Source organism: Prionailurus bengalensis, chromosome C2, assembly GCF_016509475.1.
Source record: "Prionailurus bengalensis isolate Pbe53 chromosome C2, Fcat_Pben_1.1_paternal_pri, whole genome shotgun sequence".
In the NCBI taxonomy this organism is placed as follows: domain Eukaryota; kingdom Metazoa; phylum Chordata; class Mammalia; order Carnivora; family Felidae; genus Prionailurus; species Prionailurus bengalensis.
Window position 1 is genome coordinate 14235540 of NC_057350.1, and position 22612 is coordinate 14258151.

At 39.1% G+C, this 22612-nt stretch overlaps 5 protein-coding genes across 5 annotated transcripts; all 5 read left to right on the plus strand.

Annotated features, from left to right (window-relative positions):
• The first annotated feature begins 3867 nt into the window (after positions 1-3867).
• On the plus strand, positions 3868-4435 carry LOC122492288 (keratin-associated protein 21-1-like). Its single transcript, XM_043596000.1, has one exon. The coding sequence runs from the start codon at positions 3909-3911 to the stop codon at positions 4194-4196; it is 288 nt and encodes a 95-aa protein (XP_043451935.1). The 5' UTR covers positions 3868-3908; the 3' UTR covers positions 4197-4435.
• A 3366-nt stretch (positions 4436-7801) lies between these two features.
• LOC122492289 (keratin-associated protein 6-2-like) lies at positions 7802-8394 on the plus strand. Its single transcript, XM_043596001.1, has one exon. It carries the CDS (start codon positions 7840-7842, stop codon positions 8083-8085), a length of 246 nt encoding a protein of 81 aa, XP_043451936.1. The 5' UTR covers positions 7802-7839; the 3' UTR covers positions 8086-8394.
• Positions 8395-11815: 3421 nt separating this feature from the next.
• LOC122492290 (keratin-associated protein 6-2-like) lies at positions 11816-12405 on the plus strand. Its single transcript, XM_043596002.1, has one exon. The coding sequence runs from the start codon at positions 11854-11856 to the stop codon at positions 12097-12099; it is 246 nt and encodes an 81-aa protein (XP_043451937.1). The 5' UTR covers positions 11816-11853; the 3' UTR covers positions 12100-12405.
• Positions 12406-15938: 3533 nt separating this feature from the next.
• Positions 15939-16229, plus strand: LOC122492260 (keratin-associated protein 6-2-like). Its single transcript, XM_043595975.1, has one exon. It carries the CDS (start codon positions 15939-15941, stop codon positions 16227-16229), a length of 291 nt encoding a protein of 96 aa, XP_043451910.1.
• Positions 16230-20061: 3832 nt separating this feature from the next.
• On the plus strand, positions 20062-20638 carry LOC122491252 (keratin-associated protein 21-1-like). Its single transcript, XM_043593762.1, has one exon. The coding sequence runs from the start codon at positions 20099-20101 to the stop codon at positions 20330-20332; it is 234 nt and encodes a 77-aa protein (XP_043449697.1). The 5' UTR covers positions 20062-20098; the 3' UTR covers positions 20333-20638.
• The last annotated feature ends 1974 nt before the right edge of the window (positions 20639-22612 follow it).

Sequence of the window (22612 nt, forward strand, 5' to 3'; positions counted from 1 at the left end):
GCCAGTAGCATCCAACCACACCGAAGCCTTGGCAGTTGACCACCTGTCTAGATATTGTCAATTGTCTCCAAGATTCCAAGAGGCAAAATCACTCACAGGTTGACAACTACTGATACGGATGTGCTAATAGGTTCATAGTTTGTTTCTCTTGTGGTGTGGAAAGTGGATGAGTAGAGACAGTAGAGACAGTTAAAATGTAGGATGGCCCAGAGAGAACCACTAGATCTCCTTCTTTTGAGGAGTCTCTTTATATGTGCAGATGCTTAATCCTGGGATAAGAATGTGTGACCATCTTTGCAAATTCCCAGTTCCCAAGACAGCACCTTGGCTGTGGCATGTGCTTACTTAGTGTCTGTGGAATTCAGCTAAGTTGCTGAAGGAATGTTTCGCAAGCAAAGCAGTCAACACAAATGTATAAGTTATTTACAAACTATTGTAATTTTAGAACTACGTGCAGAGATGAGAAAAACTCAATTAGAAAAACAATGGGATTCTGGTTAGGTCAAGTGAAAATTTAATGTATTTCCCCTGGAAGATGGGATGCAGGTAAATAGATGTGTAGGCCTGTTCTTTGGATTAAATACAGTGTTAGAATTTTTAGGGCTACAGAGTTTCTGGGACTAAAAAGCTGGGAGGGACTATGTATGCAAGGACCAAAGCACTGGAGGTCCTGATATTGTTTCTTTAACCCTCCACATCCTGCAGGCGGGGTGTGTGGTCTTCCTAAGTTTGCTTCAATAACCAGTTGTCTTTATAATTTACATATATATATTTTAAAAGTTTATTTATTTATTTTGAAAGAGAGAGAGAGATAAAGCGTAAGTGGGAGAGGGGCAGAGAGAGATGAGAGCGAGAATCCCAAGCAGGCTCCACACTGTCAGCACAGAGTCTGAAGTGGGGCTCGAACTCACGAACCAAACCAGGAGATCAAGACTTGAGTGGAAATCAGACGCTTAACCAACTGAGCCACCCACGTGACCCTAGAGTTTATATTCTTTTAAATGGAAGTTTATGGAGTTTAAATGCGAGTCCTTCTGATATGGCAATTGAATGCAAGTGCAAAAGGAGGCAATAGAATAGGTATTTTCCCATTTTCCCATTTGCTTGATTCCAACAAGATGTACCTACATGAAGAGTGTCATTGACAGTGGATTACCGCGTGGAAGAAACAAGGTGAGAAGGAAAGGCTGGGCAAGACATGATGCTGAGTCCTGCAGAGCACCTCATTTTCTGCTATGTTCTAAATCTTTTTCTGAAATGTCAAGAACTTGGAGCAAGTGTCCTTCTGATCACTTGCCACTAACCGAACCTAACCGGATCACTGTATGGAAAATCATACAGGATAACAAGTCTGAGGAAGGGGCCAGGGAGGGAAAAAAGGAGTCTGAGGAATTCTGAAAATCAGTATTCAACTCTAGCTTTACTGTATTATGGATAGGGATGAATTTTGTAAGTTTTTGGTGATAGGGATGCAGAATTGAGGTTCCTTGAAGGGTATATTTTTCCCATGAATTCTTTGCTTATCCCAGTTACTTTTAGGATATCAGAAGGATATTTTGCTGTGGAGTGCTGAGTTGTGTTGCACATGGAATTTTGTGATTGAGGTAATGTATGGATGGTATTGAAGTTATACACACACACACACACACACGTATGTATGTGTGTGTATCTATACATCTACATGTATGTATATATGTATCTGATCCAAGTGCTAATTATAGGTGTCTTCTTGAAAAATGACAGAGGTTCAGCTGAGGGTATGAAAATCAATCAAAAAATTAGAGAAAATAGGGAAAGAAGTCATACATAGTAGACATTTCTGGAATGTGGTAGAAATTTGAAGGCTAAAAATAAACAAGCAAGTGCTATTTTCTGTATCCTGGTCATTAAAAAAAATTATTGATTTACTTTGAGAGAAAGAGAGAGAGACAGTGTGAGTCGGGGAGGGGCAGAGAGAGAGGAGAAAGAGAATCCCAAGCAGGCTCCGTGCTGACAGAGCAGAGCCCGACTAGGGATTTCATCTCATGAAACATGAGATCATGACGTGAGACGAAATCAAGAGTCAGACACTTAACCGACTGAGCCATTTAGGTGCCCCAATCCTGATCATCTTTTAATCTTCGGTAGAAAGACTATTTATTCAGTGTGGCATCAAAACACCTTGCTACATTTCTTTCTCTCAGATGTGGCTGCAATTTGGGTTTATACTTTAACTTCCACTGATCCTTAAATCTTCTTGTATAAAATGTGGACCAAACACCAGCTCTGCCCAAAGGTTCCAACATTGAAGGGACAGTACTTCCTCTAGAATATCATTAGTAAAAACAACAAAAAAAAGTAGTTTCAAGAAATCTTGGCAAGTGCTATGACATATGTCTGCATATAGGAGCAAAGAGGAAGATCATTCAATCCAGACAGTAGCAGCAAGGAAAAGCTTTGTGTAGGAAGTGATTACAGACCTGAGTGTAAAGGAAAGTTTTATTAACTGAGAATTAAGGGTAGCCAGAAAATATTACTGGCATTAGAAAGGACACACACTTTCCTCTTTTGTATGTTGAGAAGGCAAGTATGATAGAGTAATTTGGAAGAAAGGGGACATACATATTGTATTTCAAAATCACAATGAGCATTTTTGTCAAAGACTGAGACCTTCTGTCAACTGGGTAATCTTGGGAACTTTGAATGAGTAGAGTGAAATGTACATATAAATAGGGGTAAAAGTTTGTGTGCTACTTTGTGTCATGACAGTGTCGGGAATTGAGAGCGGGCTTTTGCTGTAGGTATCTTAAAGTTATTCACTCTTCTGCTTCTGAACTAAATGTGCAAGGAACAATAGTGGTAGGAGAAGGAAAAACTGGTTTATTAAATTGAAGGAAGGCACTGGTACCTCATGATATGAAACTCTGATAAGATCTGCACTGGAAAAAAAAGTTTCATTTTTGGTTTAACTGAGGCATTCTGTTTTCTCATCCAAATAAACTGCAAGACACTTACGTAGCCACAGAAAATGAGACAGAAAAGGAGGGCTGCCCTACTCCCCAGGACCTCAGTTTGCCTGGTATATGGAAGAAGAACATATAAGAAGATACACGCATATATAGCACAGTTCTCCAAACTTATTAATAGTCAGTGTCCCAGTGAAAGTGAATGAATTATCAGATGTTGAACTGCTTCTTGGGATTTGAGGAGGATTGAACAAAGGGGTGGAGGAATGGAAGTTGAGGGTGAGTGGGAAAAGCCTGGCAGAAAGTAGCAAGGATTCCAGAAAGGAGATAGGAGTTATTTTCTTCCCTATTGGCAGAGGCAGCTATTTTACAAAAGAGAAGAGATCAGGAGTTACAGGTGCACCTGGGTGGCTCAGTTGGTTAAGTGTCTGACTTGGGCTCAGGTCATAATCTCAAGGTTTGTGAGTTCTAGCTTTGGGCTCTGCGATGACAGTGTAGAGGCTACTTCACATTCTTTCTCTCCCTCTCTCTGCTTTCTCCTGCTTTCTCATTCTTTCTCAAAAATAAATGAATAAACTTAAAAAAAAAGAGGGGCAGAATTTTTCTATTCCCCTCAGCCTTGTTATATATATTGAAGGATAGGAGGTTGTGAAGGCGAGTATCAGTTTTATGGACAGCACATGATTCTAGTGAGACGATTCTTTGGCAGAGTGCATTAAAATGCTGTTCTTTAAATAAAACAAGAGTGTCCAAAAATAATGAGCTCATTTATCCCAAGCCATTATTGATTGTTCACGGTGCCTGGCACACCACAACTACTTACATGTTTGTTGGGAACGTCAAGGGATGAATGGCATGCTCTGCCAATCATTGACAGTATATAAAGGTCCACGGCTAGTAGCAGACACACAGTTCACCACATCCTCTCACAACCCACGTGAATTCTCTTCTCTTGACAACAACATGTGTTGCAACTATGGCAGCTCCTGTGGCTATGGCTGTGGATATGGCCCCTATTATGGCTGTGGTTATGGAACAAGCTATGGCTGTGGCTATGGTAGGGGATGTGGCTGTGGATATGGCTCCTGGTATGGCTGTGGCTCTGGCTGTGGATATGGCTCAGGTTATGGCTGTGGCTATGGCTCCTGCTGTGGCTATGGCACCAGATATGGCTGTGGCTGTGGCTATGGCTCTGGTTTCTGTGGCTACCGGCCATTTTGCTATAGAAGATGTTATTCTTCTTGCTGCTAGCACATCACTGTCCAAGCCACATTTGCTTCTGAAATGACACACCTTAATAGAGGGCTGAGTCAAGGATCCATACCCCAAGATTTCTGTATTCAAGAAATTGTATGCTTCACAGAGGCTTTGACCACTGGTCAGCTATTGTAGGATGGCATCTTGCGGGTGTATAGTATCATCTTACTTTTTTTCATATATTGGTCTTTACTTCCTTAATCTGGATTCTGCATTGTGACCGTGGCAACAATCCTAACACCCTGCAGTTGGGCAAATCCTTTATTCTCAATAAAATGGTTCTTTGCTTCTAACACGTCTCTGTGTTCTTGCTTGTGAATTACTCCTTTTTTCAGGTGTTATGGCTTCTATTGAAAATTGGGCTGACAGTGTTTCATGAACCTGGGGCTCTTCCTTGATATAATACAAGCATTACTACTCATAGGTGAATCAGAGAAAATGTCTTCTTCACCTGTTTCTCATATTCCTCTTGCTAAGGTCCTCAAAACCCAACACAAATCACATAGTATTTCAGAACTGTCACCTGGATATCACAGTGTATCTAGAATGGAGGTGGAGGGGAAAGATAAGGAGGAATGACATCTCTTCAGGAGGTTGTGACACAAGCTCAAGGGAGAGGAGGTGTGGCCTGAGTACTTCAAGGATGAATGGAGTGGAAGAGAGAGTTTCCAGGATTAATGAGAAATTAGAAATGGACTCAGGTGTCTGATGAACTAAGGAAAGGATAATTTAGAAGAAAGATGTGGTATTGTATCCTCTGTATTTTAATGGAAGTCCGGATGTATTTGTTGGCATATATTGAGAGTGAGGAAATTGATTTCAGTCACTTAACTCACAAATAGTTTAGAATGTTTATTAAAGGGAACTATCCTACATGCTGAAGATACAGGAGCAAAATTGTAGACAGGATTCCTGCTGTCAGAGCATTTCCATTCTAGTAAGTGAAAATTAAAAAAAAAAGAATTAATTTGGATAAATTTAGAGAGATAATTCCTATGGAGGGAATAAAACAGCATCCTTGGGAAGAGAGTGCAGGATGAAGTATTGGAGAGTTAGTTCAAGGAGGTATTTTGACATTTTGTGTAAAATTAATGCCCATTGAAAGAAATACTAGAATGAACAGCTGTAGGTATAAAGAGGAAAGAGAAATTCATTAAGTCTTGGGTATGATCAGTGGTGCCACAATTTTTGGTAGAAAAGAGCAATGATCTAGTGATTTAAATGAGCTCTCTTTGTTTGGGGCACATATAAGAATGAGATTAATAGTCCCAGTTGATTTTCTGAGCTTGAGGGCTGACTACTTTGTTAGGTTCTGACTTCACTGTTCTATCCCTGTGTGACTTTCCAAATCTCTAACATTTGACCCTACATCAGAAAATGTCTTTTCAGACTCAATTTCCACCAATAGGAAAAATGAGTCATTGTCTCATCTCCATGACAAGGGTCACTGCACAAAGTTTGGATCTGAGGAACTTGGAGCTAGGAGACTAAAACACGGCCAATTCCAAGGAAGATGGCTCTGTCATCAAGGACAGCCCTGAAGTGAGGTTATGCCCAGGATATAATGTGTCTTGCTGATGAATAAATAAGGCTTCTTTTAAGGGTTGAATAGTTTTCATAGATAGGATATTTGTAAGTCATTTCTGGGGACTGACTGTGCTCTGGGTTAATCTGAGGTGGGTACCACTTACAAACAGCAGAAAGGAATGCTAATAATTACAGTTTGTTAAAAATTTACTCATTGTTTCATTATGTTCTTGTCTTTGAAGGCTTTCTGAAAGAGGGAAGAATATCAAATTAGGCACGTGTATAATAATTTACAAATCCAGTAAAGGGTTAATCATTTATTAGGTATATAAGAAAATTTATACAACAGGAAAAATGTGTTCATAAACCGACGACTATCTCCAAATGTGAAATTTGAGGCTCACTCAAAGAACATTTGTGACTCTCAGCTTGAATGGATTAAGAACATTGTGATAATACATTGAATTATCTTATAACTACTAAATGCACACCAACGTTTGAACACATTTTTGTTTTAATTCATTTTTTAATTGGGGAAATATTGACTGATTTCAAATTATGTGCCAGGAACTCTACCTACTGGTGATACTGATGATTTCTTCTGCCGTAATGGATCTGTATCCAGAGATCTGAATGGAAAGGTACTAGAAATAATGCAATTAAAGCTAGAAAACTTTTCCAATAGTTCAGGAGTATTGTGACAAGAAAGAGGGTGTTAGAAAAACAAGTGTGTATTCTAGGGATTTTGTGCATTAGAGTTTATAGCTGTGAATTTCAAGAATGGTAGAAAAGTAGAGAAAATTAAGTCAAAGAACAATTGTAATGGATATAGTTTCCTTAAACTTCCTGTAAGGGATGAATCACAGCAGAGTGATCAGATAGACCAGTGACCAGTATTAGAAAAAGTAATAGGAAATACTGTCAAGTGAAGGAAAAATGTCTACTAAGGAAGGATCACAGGAAAGGAAATCAGCAGTTTTATGAAATTCCCAGTTGAAAGCATTTAATAAAAGACTGGATGTCACACATTTCTTTGTTGGAAAATTTTAGTGTGGAGTAGAGGGAATAATATTCCTGAATTTGTACTCTTCTTCCAGCTTGGATTTTATAGTTGTCACATTAAAAAGTAATACAAATTTTGGATTCTGCCATATTCATAAAATGGTGATTGATGTAAAGCCTAGACAATGAAGATAAGCAAAAACATCCCAAGAAACAACCATACAAACAAAAAAGAGACACCTTCATTTCTCCCTTCCCCCCTTCCTTCCCTCCTTCCTTCCCTCCTTCCTTCCCTCCCTCCCTCCTTCTTTTCTTTCTTTCTTTCTTTCTTTCTTTCTTTCTTTCTTTCTTTCTTTCTTCCTGTTTTTTTCTTGACTTCATGTCTGGTGATGGAATGCTTCTATATTTGGTTTACCTGAAGAGAAAGGAAATATTTGGAATTAGACACCAATAAATAGAGAAGCTATAGATGCAAGGTTATAAACCAAGGTTTCTAGATCTCAACACTATTGGCATAGTATAGCAAATATTTCATTGTTGTTGGGGTTTGTTCTGTGGCTTGGGATTAGAGTCTTCCCTCATTTCTCCCACATGCAGCTAGTAGGTATCTGCAGTAGGTATCTGGATGTCAGAATCCTGGCAAGATGTTGCAATGTTTCCAGGAAGGAGATGAAGTATTTCTTTCCTTGTGGGCAGAGGTAGATATTTTGGGAGTGTGGAAAGATAAAGGAGGACAAAACTTTCCAAAATTTCCCTCAGCCTTATTATATAAAGTATGTTATAAGATAGGACGTTGTAAACATGATTCCAGTTTTACCTAAAGCACATGATTCTCCTGAAATATTTTTTTTTTGGCAGAGTGAATTAAAATGCTGTTCTTTAAATAAAACTGGAGTCTCCATATTAATGAGCTCACGTTACCCAAGACATTATTGATTGTTGACAGTGACTGGAACAACACAGTTGCTTACATATTTGTTGGGTAAGTCAGGGGATGAGTGACATGCTCTGCTAATTACTGACAGTATATAAGGGTCCAAAGCAAGTAGAAGACACGCACTTCACCACATCCTCCCACAACCCACGTGAATTCTCTTCTCTTGGCAAGATGTGTTGCAACTATGGCAACTCCTGTGGCTATGGCTGTGGATATGGCTATGGCTGCGGATGCGGTCCCTGTTATGGCTGTGGTTATGGCCTCCGTTATGGCTGTGGCTATGGCTCAGGATATGGCTGTGGCTATGGCTCCTGCTGTGGTTATGGCACCGGATATGGCTGTGGCTATGGCTATGGCTCCAACTTCTGTGGCTACCGGCCATTTTTCTATAGAAGATGTTATTCCTCTTGCTGCTAGAACATCACTGTCCAAGCCCCACTTGCTTTTGAAATGACACGCCTTAATAGAGGGCTGATTCATGGATCCATTCCCAAGATTTATATTTCCAAGTAATTGCATGCTTCATAGGATTTTTGACCTCAGGTGAACATTTGTGGGATGACATCTTCTGGCTTGAGGCTGTGTAGTATTATCTGACTATTTTCCAAATGTTGGTCTTTACTCCCCTAATCTAGATTCTGTGTTGTGATTGTGGCAATGATTCTTTCATCCCACATTTAACAAATCCCATATTCTCAATAAAAATGGTTCTTTGCTTGTAACACATCTCTGTGTTTTTGTTTGTGAATTACTCCTTTTTTGAGATGTTGTATCCTCTCTTGATAATTGGACTGACAACATATTTCATGAATATGAAGGCTCTTCCTTGACATAATACAAGCATTTCTTCTCTTATGTGCATCAGAGATAATGACTTCTCCAACTATTTCTTGTATCCCTAACACCACAACACAAATCACACAATATAAGAACTGTGTTCTTGAAATCACACTGTATTTAGAATGGAGTTGAACAGGTAAGGGGGAGTTACAACACCTCTTCAGGAGATTGTGACACAAGTCCAAGGGAGAGGAGGTGTGGCCTGAGTGCTTCAAGGATGAATGGAATGGAAGAGAGAGTTTCTAGGATTAATGAGAAATTATAAGCAGCCTCAGCTGAGGTAAAAAGAACTAAGGAAATACAAAGTAAATGAAAAATATGGTATCAATCATCTGCATTATGAAGTAAGTCCAAATATATCTGTTGGCATATATTGAGTTTGAGTAAATTGATTTAAGTCAATTAATTGACAAATCGTTTGGAATGTTTGTTTTTTTTTAATTTTTTTTCAACGTTTATTTATTTTTTGGGACAGAGAGAGACAGAGCATGAACGGGGGAGGGGCAGAGAGAGAGGGAGACACAGAATCGGAAACAGGCTCCAGGCTCTGAGCCATCAGCCCAGAGCCTGACGCGGGGCTCGAACTCACAGACCGCAAGATCGTGACCTGGCTGAAGTCGGACGCTTAACCGACTGTGCCACCCAGGCGCCCCCGTTTTGAATGTTTTTGAAAGGGAACTGTCTTACACCCTGAAGTCACAGTAGAAAAGTTATAGCTGAATTTCTTGCTCTCAGAGTGGTTCCATTCTAGTAGGTTAATAAAAAAAAAAGGAAGAAGAAGAAGAAGAAGAAGAAGAAGAAGAAGAAGAAGAAGAATTAGAAGAAGAATTAATCAGATAAATTTAGAGAGATAATTTCTATGGTGTGAATAAAACAGCATCCTTGGGTAGAGAGTGCACGTTTAAGTTTTGCAGAATTAATTTAAGGAGGTTTTCTGACATTTTGTTCAAATGAACTGATGTCACTTTCAAGAAAATACTACAAAGGACAGTTGTAAATGTAAAGGGGAAAGAGAAAATCATGAGTTTTGGGTATGATCAGTGGTGCCACAATTTTTAGTGCAAAAGAACAAAGGCTAGTGCTTTAAATGGGCTCATTGATGGGGCAGATATAAAATGAGATTAATAGTTCCAGTTGATTTTATGAGTTTGAGGGAGTACTACTTTGTTGTACTACTTTGTTGTAGACCTCCAAAATTTAGGTCCTACAAAAAAAAATGTCTTTCAGACACAATTTCAACCAGCAGAATAAAAGACTCAATGTCTCATCTCCATGACAAGGGTCACTGCTCAAAGTCTGGGTCTGAGAACCCTTGCTCCTGGAATCCACGACATGGCCAATTCCAAGGAAGATGGCTCTGCCATCAAGGTCAGTCCTGGAGGGAAACTACACCCAGGATATAATGTGTCTTACTGACGAGGAAAGAGATGTTCTTTCAAAAGCTGGACAATTTTCACAGATGGAACATCTGTAAGTCATTTCTGGAGACTGTGCTCTGGATAAATCAGAGGTGAGAAAATTGTATACACAGGGACAGTCAATTCCAATCATTACAGTTTGTTGAACATCTAACTTACGGTTTCAGGAGGTTCATTTTCATTGAACACTACCTGAAAGAGGGCAGAATAGCATTTATTAGGCACGTATCTCATACTTTCTATTTCTAGTACAGGGTTTATCATTTATTAGGCATATGACATAACTGGTATATCTGGAGAAATAACTTTGAAAACTAACAGATATCTTCAAAAGGTGAAATTTGTGACTGTTTTAGCCATGAACATTTGGAACTTTCGGCTTCAATGAATTGAGAACATTATGACCTATATCCACATTCTTATAGATTCTAAGTGATACCAACGTTTGAACATGGTTTTGTTTTAATGTGTCTGTTTGTTATTGGCAGAAATATTGAGTTGAGATTATGTGCCAGGCACTATGCTTAGAACTAACCGATGATTCAAGGACACACAGAAGAAAAGATCTTTTTCTGCCATTAAACATCAGTGTCCTGAGCTCTTAATGGAAGTGTATAGAAATAAGGCAATAAAGATAGGAAGTGTTTTTCAATAGTTTGTGGGCATTGTGACCAGAGAGTGGCTATTTAAAAAGTATCATGTCTATTCCAGGGAACTCATGCATTGGAATTTATGGTTTTGAATTTCAATAATGATGGAAAAGTAGGAAAATTAAAGGTAAAGAACATTTGTAAGGGGATATATATGTGTTATATTTGTTGTTAGGGATGAAACATAGTGGAGTGATCAGATAACCCATGAGCAATATTAGAAAGAAAAAACAGTAGGAAATATTCTCAACCGGAGGAAAAATATCTAATAATGAAACTTCTCCGAAAAGGAAATCAGCAGTTTTATTAAAATCTCTGTGGAAATCATTCAATAAAGGACTGAATGACACTCATTTCTTGATGTTGAAATTTGAGTGTGAAGTAGAAGAAATGATACCCGATTTGTACTCATTTCCAACTAGGATTTCATAGTTATTACAGTGAAAAGTAATTTAAATTTTGGATTCTGCCTGAATCTGAACATAGTAACCTAGACAATGAAGATAAGCAAAAACATCACAACCAACCAAACAAACAACATCCCCCCCCCCCCCCCACTGTATGTCTGGTGAATAAAAGGTTGGACTTCAGTTTAGTTGAGAAGAAAGGGAATATTTGGATATAGACACTAGTAAAGAGAGAATCTCATTTATAGATGTGAGGCTACAAAGCTAGGTTTCTTGATCTCAGCACTTTTGCCATTTGACATGAGGAATTTCAATGATGTTGAGGGCTATTCTGTGTCCTGAAATGGGCATCATCCTAGGTTTTACCACACAGAGCCAGTAGGTATCTGCGGCAGGTATGTGGGTGCAAGAAGCCTGGTAAAATGTTGCAATGATTCCAGAAAGGAGATGAATTTTTCTTTCCTTATGGACAGAGGTAGATGTTTTACAAGTGTGGAGAGATCAAGAAGGAGAAATATTTCCTAAAAATCCCTCAGCCTTCTTGTTAAATGATCGGAGATTGTGAACATGGATTTTACTTTTACTTAGAGCACATGATTCTACCGAGAAATGTTTTATGGAAGAATGAAATAAAATGCTGTTTTTAATAAACCTGGAGTCTCCTTAATAATGAGCTTACATTGCCCAAGACATTGTTGATTGTTGACAGTGACTGGCACAGCACAGTTGCTTACATATTTGTTGGGTAAGTCAGGGGATGAGTGACATGCTCTGCTATTACTGACAGTATATAAGGGTCCAAAGCAAGTAGAAGACACGCACTTCACCACATCCTCCCACAACCCACGTGAATTCTCTTCTCTTGGCAAGATGTGTTGCAACTATGGCAACTCCTGTGGCTATGGCTGTGGATATGGCTATGGCTGCGGATGCGGTCCCTATTATGGCTGTGGTTATGGCCTCCGTTATGGCTGTGGCTATGGCTCAGGATACGGCTGTGGCTATGGCTCCTGCTGTGGTTATGGCACCGGATATGGCTGTGGCTATGGCTATGGCTCCAACTTCTGTGGCTACCGGCCATTTTTCTATAGAAGATGTTATTCCTCTTGCTGCTAGAACATCACTGTCCAAACCCCACTTGCTTCTGAAATGACACACCTTAAGAGAAGGCTCATTCAAGGATCTATACCCCAAGATTTATATATCGGGAACATTGCATGTGTCATAGAAGATTTGACCTCCAGTAACATTTGTAGCATGGCATCTTGTGGTTGAGGCTATGGAGTATCATCTAACAGTTTTCCAAAAAGTGTTGGTCTTACTCCCTTAATATGGATTCTGTGTTGTGGCTGTGGCAAGGATTCGAACATCCCACATTTGGGCAAACCCCTTATTCTCAATAAAAATATTTCATTCCTTCTATCAAATGTCTCTGTTCTTTCTTGAGAAAGCCTCCTTTCTTGAGGTGTTATGGCCTCTCTTGAAAATTGGGCTGACAATATATTTCATGTACCCGGGTCTCTTTCTGGATATCATACCAGCATTTCTTCTCTTACATGCATCGATATAATGTCTTCTCCACCTAAATCTCATATCCCTAGCACTCCAACACAAATCACACAGTATTCCAGAACTGTGCCCTGGAAATCACACTGTAGGTATAATGCATGTGCAGGGAAAAGACGAGGATGAGGAGGGATGGCATCTCCTAGGAGATTGTGACAGAAGCCAAGGGGAAGGGGGTGTGGCCTGATCACTTAAAGAATGAATGTGATGGAAGAGAGAGTTTCTGGTATTCATGAGAAATTGGAAGCTGCCTCAGCTGAAGTGTAAAGAACCAAGGAAAGGGTACGTTAGAAGCAAAGCGTGGTATCATATCATCTGAATTGGATGGATTTGCTAGTATATTTGTTGGCATAAAATGAGTTTGAAGAAATTGATTTAAGTCATTTAATTGACAAACACTTTTGAATGTGTTTGAAAGAGAACCATCCTACACACTGAATACACAGTAGAAAAATTGTAGATGAATTTCCTACCCTCAGAGTATATATATTTTGTTGGTTTTAATAAATATTTTACAAATTAATTATGACAAATTTAGACACATAATTTGCTTGGAGAGAATAAAACAGCTTCCTGGGGAAGAGAATGAAGGTTCATTAAATATTGAAGAGATAGTTTGGGGTGGTACTTTGATGTTTGGTGTCAAACGAACTGATCAAGTTGAAAGAATGGCCAGAAAGGGCAGAACCAAGCAGAAAGGGGAAGAGAAATTCATTATGTGTTAGGTATGATCAATGGTGCCACAATTTTCAGTTGAAAAGAGGAAGGAGTAGGGATTAATGGTGTCCTTTAGTGTCTTCCCTGGTGCATATACAAGAATGGGATGAGAGGCCCAGTCCTTTTTGAGTTTGAGAACCTTCCGTTTGTTGGGGTCTGACTTCAGTGTCCTTTCTTAGGTGCCATTCCAGAACTCTCACCTTTAGATCCTACAATAGAAAATGTATTTCAGACTCAAATTCAACCAGCAGTGAAAAACCAGTCACTGACTCATATGCATGGCAAAGGTGAGTGCACAAAGTCTGAGTGTGAGGATCCTAAGCCAGGACTCTAAACCATGTCAAATTCCAAGGAGGATGGCCTTGCCACCGAGGACAGCCCTGGATGGAGGCTATGCCCCGTATATTAAGTGTCCTGCTGATGAAGAATTAAGCCTTCTCTCAAGAGATGGAATATATGGGATAGTCTAAATCTGGAACACATGGGATAGTCTAAATCTGATGTGATGACTGAGTGTGCTCTGAGTTAGTCTAGGATGGGTACATCCTACAAACAGGGAAAAGAATTCTAATAATTACAGTTTGATGAAAATCTATTCATTGTTCCATTATGTTCCGTGTCTTTGAAAGCTTCTGAAGGAGGGAAGGATATCATCAATTAGGCACGTATATTATAATTTACATATCTAGTAAAGTTCTGGTTATTTATAAGGCATAGAAGAACATATGGAACAATGTGTTCAGAAACAGACAACAATATTAATTAATTAATTAATTAATTAATTTGAAAATTTTTCATTTATTTATTTATTTTTTGAGAGATAGTGTCAACGTGGGAAGGGCAGAGTGAGACGGAGACAGAGAATGTGAACCAGGTTTCAGGCTCCAGGCTGTCAGCATAGAGCCCTACATGGGGCTCGAAATCACAAACTGTAAGATCATCACCTGAGCTGAGGTTGGGCTCTTAACCAACTGAGCCACCCGGGAATCCCCAGACAACTATCTTTAAAGTGTGAAATTTGAAACTCTCTTAGTCCAAGAATATAGGAGATTTTCAGGTTGAATGGAATGAGAATATTGCGATAATATATTGAATTATTTTATAACTTCTAAATGGCACACCAACATTTGAACACATTTTTGTCTTAATGCATTTTTTAATTGGAGAAATATTGACAGAATTCAAATTATGTGCAAGGCTGTACTTCATCTGGAAAGAGGGGTACACAGAATAAAAGATTTTTTTTTCTGCCATTGTGCATCTGTATTCAGAAACCAAATGGAAAGGTACTAGAAAAAATGCAATAGAGCTAGAAAACTTTTTCAATAGGTCAGGAGTATTGTGACAAGAAAGAGGGTGTTAGAAAAGCAAAGTGTGTATTCTAGGGATTTTGTGCATTGGAGCTTATAGTTGTGAATTTCAAGAATGGTAGACAAGTAGCGAAAATTAAGCTACAGAACAATTGTAGTGGGTATATTTTCCTTAAACTTGTTGTAAGGGATGAATCACAGCAGAGGGATCACATACCCCATTCTAAAAGTAGTAGGAAATACTGTCAACTGAAGGAAAAATGTCTACTAAGGAAAGATCACAGGAAAGGAAATCAGCAGTTTTATGAAATTCCCAGGTAAAAGCATTCAGTAAAAGACTGGTTGTCACACATTTCTTTGATGGGAAATTTTAGCGAGGAGTAGAAGGAATGATTTTCCTGAGTTTGTACTCCCTTCCAGCTTGGATTTTTTAGTTGTCATAGTAAAAAGTAATGCAAATTTTGGATTCTGCCAGATTCATACAATGGTGATTTATGTAAAGCCTAGACAACCACGATAAGCAAAAACATCCCAAGAAACACCATACAAACAAAAAACAGAGACACCTTCCTTCCTTCCTTTCCTTCCTTCCTTCCTTCCTTCCTTCCTTCTTTTCTTGTTTTCTTTTTGACTTCATGTCTGGTAATGGAATGATTGGATAAAGGGTTTAGTTAAGAAAAAAGGAAGTATTTGCAATTAGACACCAATAAAGTGAGAATATATAGATGTAAGATTCAAACCAAGGTTTTTGATCTCAACACTATTGGCATTGTACAGCAGAAGTTCCAGTGTTGTTGGGCTTTGTTCTGATGACTGGAATTTGCATCTTCCCTCATTTATCACACTTGGAGCTAGTAGGTATCTGCAGTAGGTATCTGGGTGTGAGAAGGCAGGCAAAAATTTGCAATGATTCCAGAATGGAGATGGGAGTTATTTCCTTCCCTATGGGGACAGGTAGATAGCCTAGGAAAGAAGATATAGCAAGAGGACAAAATTTTCCTAAATGTCCCTCAACGGTGATATATTAAGTAAATTAAGTGACGGTAAGTTGTGAAGGTGGATACCAGTTTTACATATGGCCCATGATTCTAGTGAGAGAATTCTTTGGCAGAGCAAATTAAAATGCTGTTCTTTAAATATAACTGGAGACTCCAACAGAATGAAGTCACATTTCCCAAGACTTTTATTGATTGTTGACAGTGAGTGGCATACCAGAAGTGCTTACATATTTGTTGGGTATGTCAGGGGATGAATGGTATGTTCTGCCAATTACTGACAGTATATAAAGGTCCAAGGCTAGTAGAAGACACACAGTTCACCACATCCTCTTGCAACCCACGTGAAATCTCTTCTCTTGACAAGATGTGTTGCAACTACGGCAACTCCTGTGGCTATGGCTGTGGCTATGGCTACGGCTGTGGCTATGGCCCCTATTACAACTGGAGTTATGGACCTGGCTATGGCTGTGGATATGGCTCCTGGTATGGCTGTGGCTCTGGCTGTGGATATGGCTCCTGCTGTGGCTATGGCCCCAGATATGGCTGTGGTTGTGGCTATGGCTCTGGCTGTGGCTATGGCTCCGGCTGCTATGGCTCCGGCTACTATGGTTACCGGCCATTTTGCTATAGAAGATGTTATTCTTCTTGCTGCTAGAACATCACCCCATTGTCCTCTAAATAAGACACATCTAATGAGAGGGCTGAATCAAGGATTCATACCTCACATTTTCTATATCCACGAAATTGCATGCTTCACAGAGGCTCTCACCTCCAAGCAACATTTCTAGAATGGCATCTTGTGTCTCAAGGCTGTATGGTTTCATCCGACTCTTTTATAAATGTTGGTGTTTATTCCCCTATTCTGGATTCTGTCATCTGACTGTGGCAACTAGCCTAACACCGCACAGTTGGGCAAATTCCTTATTCTCAATAAAAATGATTCTTTGCTTCTAATATATCTCTGGGTTCTTGCTTGTGAATTACTCCTTTTTTTGGAGTATTATGACTTCTCTTGAAAATCTAGGTGACAATATGTTTCATGAACATGAGGGCTCTTCCTTCATATAATGCAAAAGTTTCTTCTCTATGTGCATCAGAGAAAATGCCTTTTCTACTTGTGTCTTCCACCCCTTATGCCCAGGCCCTCACACCTCAACACAAATCACAGATATTTCAGAACTTTCATCTGGAAATCACACTTAGTGTAGGATGGAGGTGGAGAGGAAAGACAAGGAGAGATGCTACCTTTTTAGGAGGTTGTGACACATGCTCCAGGGAGAGGAGGTGTGGCCTGAGTACTTCAAGGATGAATGGAAAGGAAGCGGGAGTTTCCGCATTAACGAGAAATTAGAAATGGACTCAGGTGTCTAATGAACTAAGGAAAGGAACATTTAGAAGAAAGATGTGGTATTGTATCATCTGTAATTGAATGGAAGTCCGGATGTATTTGTTGGCGTATATTGAGAGTGAGGAAATTGATTTGTGAGTCACTTAACTCACAAATAGTTTAGAATGTTTTTGAAAAGGAACTATCCTATACTCTGAAGATACAGGAGGAAAATTTAGAGTACTTTCTTGCTCTCAGAGTGTTGACATTCTAATGGTGATATTTAAAAATAAGTAGGAATTATTTGAAATTAATTTGGAGAGATCATCCCTATGGAGGCAATAAAACATCTTACTGGGGAAGAGATTGCAGGCTGAAGTATTGCGGAGATAGTTCAAGGAGGTATTTTGACATTTTGTGTCAAATGAACTGATGCCATTTGAAATAAATGCTAGAAAGAACAGTTGTAAGTATCAAGGGGAAAGAGAAATTCATGAAGGTTGGGTTTTGATTGTTGGTGCCACATATTGTAGTGGAAAAAAGCAAGGGATATTTTGGGAGTTGCGAGCTTACTATTGTGTTGGATCTTACCAAAGTGTCTTTTCCTCATATGCCTTCCAGATCTCTAACAGAGCGTACATCAGAAAAAAGTCTCTTCAGACTCAATTTCTGCCAGCAGAAAAAATGACTCACTGTCTCATCTCCATGACAAAAGTCACTGCAGAATTCTGAGTCTGAGGACACTGGAGCTAAAGGTCTCCATCCACAACATGGCCAATTCTAAGGAAGATGACCGTGCCATCAAGGTCAGCCCTGGCATGAGGCTATGCCCAGGATATTAAGTGTCCTGCTGTGGAAGAAACAGAGCTTCTGTCAAGGGTTTGAAGTTTTCAATATGGAACATCCTAAGTCTGTTCTGAGGACTGCCTGTGCTCTGGGTTAGTCAAGGGTGGGTAAATCCTACAGACAGGGGAAGGAATTCCAATAATTACAGTTTGTTAAAAATCTACTCATTGTGGGGCGCCTGGATGGCGCAGTCGGTTAAGCGTCCGACATCAGCCAGGTCACGATCTCGCGGTCCGTGAGTTCGAGCCCCGCGTCGGGCCCTGGGCTAACTGCTCAGAGCCTGGAGCCTGTTTCCGATTCTGTGTCTCCCTCTCTCTCTGCCCCTCCCCCGTTCATGCTCTGTTTCTCTCTGTCCCAAAAATAAATAAATGTTGAAAAAAAAATTAAAAAAAAAATCTACTCATTGTTCCATTATGTTCCTTGTCTTTGAAGGCTTTCTGAAGTAGGGAAGAACATCATTAGTTAGGCGTGTATATCACAATTTACATATCCATAAAGGGTCGAAAATTTTTTTAGGTATATAAGATAACTTGCACATATGTGACAAGGTGTTCATAAATGGACAAGTATCCTCAAAATGTGATATTTGAGTCTCACTAGTTAAAAACTTTTGAGACTTTCAGGATGGAAAGAGTAGATTGGAATGAGAACATGGTGATAATATATTTAATTATCTTATAACTTCTAATGGCACACCAACATTTGAACACGATTTTGTTTAATGCATTTCTTTACTGGGGAAATATTGATGGAATTCAAATTATGTGCCAGGCTCTACTTCATCTGGAAAGAGGGGTGCACAGAAGAGGAGATTATTTTTCTGCCATTATGGATCTGTATTCAGAAACCTGAATGGAAAGTTCAGGTTAGAAATACTTCAAGAAAGCTGGAAAACTTTTCCAATAGTTCAGGGTATTGTGACAAGAAAGGGGTTGTTAGAAAAGCAAAGCGTGTATTCTAGGGATTTTGTGCATTAGAGTTTATAGCTGTGAATTTCAAGAATGGTAAAAAAGTAGAGAAAATTAAGCCAAAGAACAATTGTAGTGGGTAAATTTTCCTTAAACTTCTGGTAAGGGATGAATTAGAGCAGCGTGATCAGATAGAGTAGTCTAAAAGTCGTAGGAAATACTGTCAACTGAAGGAAAAATGTCTAGAAAGGAAAGATCACAGGAAAGGAAATCAGCAGTTTTATGAAATTCCCAGGTGAAAGCATTGAGTAAAAGACTGGATGTCACTCATTTCTTTGATGGGAAATTTTAGCGTGGAGTAGAGGAATGATCTTCCTGAGTTTGTACTCCCTTCCAGCTTGGATTTTAGAGTTGTCACAGTAAAAAGTAATACACATTTTGGATTCTGCCAGACCATAAAATGGTGATTGATGTAAAGAGTAGACAATGAATATGAGCAGAAACATCCCAAGAAACAACCATACAAACAAAAAACAGAGACACCTTCCTTCCTTCTTTCTTTCTTTCTTTCTTTCTTTCTTTCTTTCTTTCTTTCTTTCTCTTTTTCTTTGTCTCTTTCTTTCTTTCTTTCATTCTTTCTAATTCCTTCCTTCCTTCCTTCCTTCCTTCCTTCCTTCCTTCCTTCCTTCTTTGCTTCTTGTTTTCTTTTTGACTTTATGTCTGGCAATGGAATGATTGAATAATGGGTTTAGTTGAGAAAAAAAGGAAGAATTTGGAATTGGACACCAATAAAGAGAGAATATATAGATGTGAGGTTACAAACCAAGGTTTCTAGATCTCAACACTATTGGCATTGTACAGCAGAAGTTTCAGTGTTGTTGGGCTTTGTTCTGTTGGTTGGAATTAGCATCTTCCCTCGTTTATCACACATGGAGCTTGTAGGTATCTGCAGTAGGTATCTGGGTGTGAGCAGGCAGGCAAAAATTTGCAATGATTCCAGAAAGGAGATGGGAGTTATTTCCTTCCCTATGGGGACAGGTAGATAGTTTAGGAAAGAGGAGAGATCAAGAGGACCAAATTTTCCTAAATGTCCCTCAATGATGATACATAAGTAAATTAAATGACAGTAAGTTGTGAAGGTGGGTACCAGTTTTACGTATGGCCCATGATTCTAGTGAGAGATTCTTTGGCAGAACAAATTAAAATGCTGTTCTTTAAATATAACTGGAGACTCCAAAGAATGAAGTCACATTTCCCAAGACATTTATTGATTGTTGACAGTGAGTGGCATACCAGAAGTGCTTACATATTTGTTGGGTATGTCAGGGGATGAATGGTATGTTCTGCCAATTACTGACAGTATATAAAGGTCCAAGGCTAGTAGAAGACACACAGTTCACCACATCCTCTCGCAACCCACGTGAAATCTCTTCTCTTGACAAGATGTGTTGCAACTACGGCAACTCCTGTGGCTATGGCTGCGGATATGGCTATGGCTGTGGCTATGGGCCCTATTACGGCTATAGTTATGGACCTGGCTATGGCTGTGGATATGGCTGTGGATACGGCTCCTGCTGTGGCTATGGCACCAGATATGGCTGTGGCTGTGGCTATGGCTCTGGTTGCTGTGGCTACCGGCCATTTTGGTATAGAAGATGTTATTCTTCTTGCTGCTAGAACATCACTGTCCAAGACACATTTGCTTCTGAAGTGGCATGGCTTAAGGGAGGGCTGATTCATTGATTTATACCCCAAGATTTCTATATCCAATGAATTGCATGCTTTCGGTATTGTGACCTCTAGTTAGCATTTGTATGAAGGCATCCTGTGGCTGAAGGCTATGTGGTATCCTCTGACTATTTTCCAAATGTTAGTCTTCACTTCCCTAATCTGGGTTCTTTGTTGAGACTGTGGCAACATATCTAAAATCCCACAGTGAGGCAAATCCCTTATTCTCAATAAAAATATTTCATTTTTTTCTAAGTAATCTCTGTGTTCTGGCTAATGAATGACTCCACTTTGAGGTGTATGGCATCTTTTGAAACTCGGGCAACAATATATTTCATGGACCTGGGTCTCTTCCTAGATATAATATAAACATTTCTTCTCTTATGTGCATCGGAGATAATGTCTTCTCCTATTTCTTGTATCCATAACACTGCAACATAAATCACACTGTGTAAGAACTATTTCCTTGAGGTAACACTGTATCTAGAATGGAGCTGAAGGCTGGAGGGGTAAGAGGAAGAGTTAGGACACCTCTTTGGGAAGTTATGACACAAGCCCAAGGGGGAGGAAGTATGGCCTGAGTGCTTCGAGGATGAATGTGGTTGAAGAGAGAAATTTTGGGATTAATGAGAAATTGGGAGCCGCCTCTGTTGAGATGTAAGAAACTAAGGAAATGAGAAGCAAAAGAAAAACGTGATATTGTATTATCTGCATTTTGATGGAAGTGCAAATACATTTTTTGGCATATACTGAGTTTCAGTAAATTGATTTAAGTCCATTAATTTCCAAATCGTTTTGAATGTTTTTGAAAGGGAACTGTCATACACTCTGAAGGCACAGTAGAAAAATTATAAGTGAATTTCTTGCTGTCAGATGGTCTCATTCTAGTAGGTTAAAAAAAAAAAGAATTAATTCAGATAAATTTAGAGAGATAATTCCTATGGTGTGAATAAAACAGCATCCTTGAGAAGATTGAAGTATTGCAGAATTAGTTCAAGGATGTATTTTGACATGTTCTGTCACATGAACTCATGTCAGTTTCCAGAAATACTAGAAAGGACAGTTGTAAATGTAAAGTAGAAAGAGAAATACATAAGGTTTTGGTATGAATAGTGGTGCCACGAGTTTTAGTGCAAAAGAACAATGGCTAGTGCCTTAAATGGGCTCTCTAATGGAGCAGATATAAAATGTAATAAATAGTTCCAGTTGATCTTCTGAGTTTGAATACGTACTACTTTGATGGATTCTGATTTCAGTGAGTTTCTCTCATGTGACTTTCCAGACCTCTAACATTTAGATCCTACAACAAAATTGTCTTTCAGACACAATTTCAACCCGCAGAATAAAAGACTCCCTGTCTCATCTCCATGGCAAGGGTCACTGCACAAATTCTGGGTCTGAGAACCTTGGTTCTGGAGACTCCACAACTTGGCCAGTTCCAAGGAAGATGGCTCTGCCATCAAGGTCAGTCCTGGAGGGAAACTACGCCCAGGATATAATGTGTCTTACTGACGAGGAAAGAGATGTTCTTTCAAGAGCTGGACAATTCTCACAGATGGAACATCTGTAAGTCATTTCTGGGGACTGACTGTGTTCTGGATAAATCAGAGGTGAGAAAATTGTATACACAGGGAGAGTCAATTCCAATCATTACAGTTTGTTGAACATAGAACTTATGGTTTCAGGACGTTCATTTTCATTGAACACTACCTGAAAGAAGGCAAAGTAGTATTTATTAGGCACGTATCTCATACTTTCTATTTCTAGTAAAGGGTTTACCATTTATTAGGTATATGACATAACTTGTATATCTGTAGAAATGACTTTGAAAACTAACAGATATCTTCAAAAGGTGAAATTTTTGACTGTTTTAGCCATGAACATTTGGAACTTTCGGCTTGAATGAATTGAGAACATTATGACCTATATCCACATTCTTATAGATTCTAAGTGATACCAACGTTTGAACATGGTTTTGTTTTAATGTGTCTGTTTGTTATTGGCAGAAATATTGAGTTGAGATTATGTGCCAGGCACTATGCTTAGAACTAACCAATGATTCAAGGACACACAGAAGAAAATATTTTTTTTGCCATTAAACATCAGTGTCCCGAGCTCTTAATGGAAGTGTATAGAAATAAGGCAATAAAGATAGGAAGTGTTTTTCAATAGTTCTTGGGCATTGTGACCAGAGAGGGGCTATTTAAAAAGTATCATGTCTCGTGCATT

Coding starts and splice junctions, on each gene's coding strand:
- LOC122492288 (XM_043596000.1), top strand. CDS start 3,909: ATGTGTTGCAACTATGGCAGCTCCTGTGGCTATGGCTGTGGATATGGC.
- LOC122492289 (XM_043596001.1), top strand. CDS start 7,840: ATGTGTTGCAACTATGGCAACTCCTGTGGCTATGGCTGTGGATATGGC.
- LOC122492290 (XM_043596002.1), top strand. CDS start 11,854: ATGTGTTGCAACTATGGCAACTCCTGTGGCTATGGCTGTGGATATGGC.
- LOC122492260 (XM_043595975.1), top strand. CDS start 15,939: ATGTGTTGCAACTACGGCAACTCCTGTGGCTATGGCTGTGGCTATGGC.
- LOC122491252 (XM_043593762.1), top strand. CDS start 20,099: ATGTGTTGCAACTACGGCAACTCCTGTGGCTATGGCTGCGGATATGGC.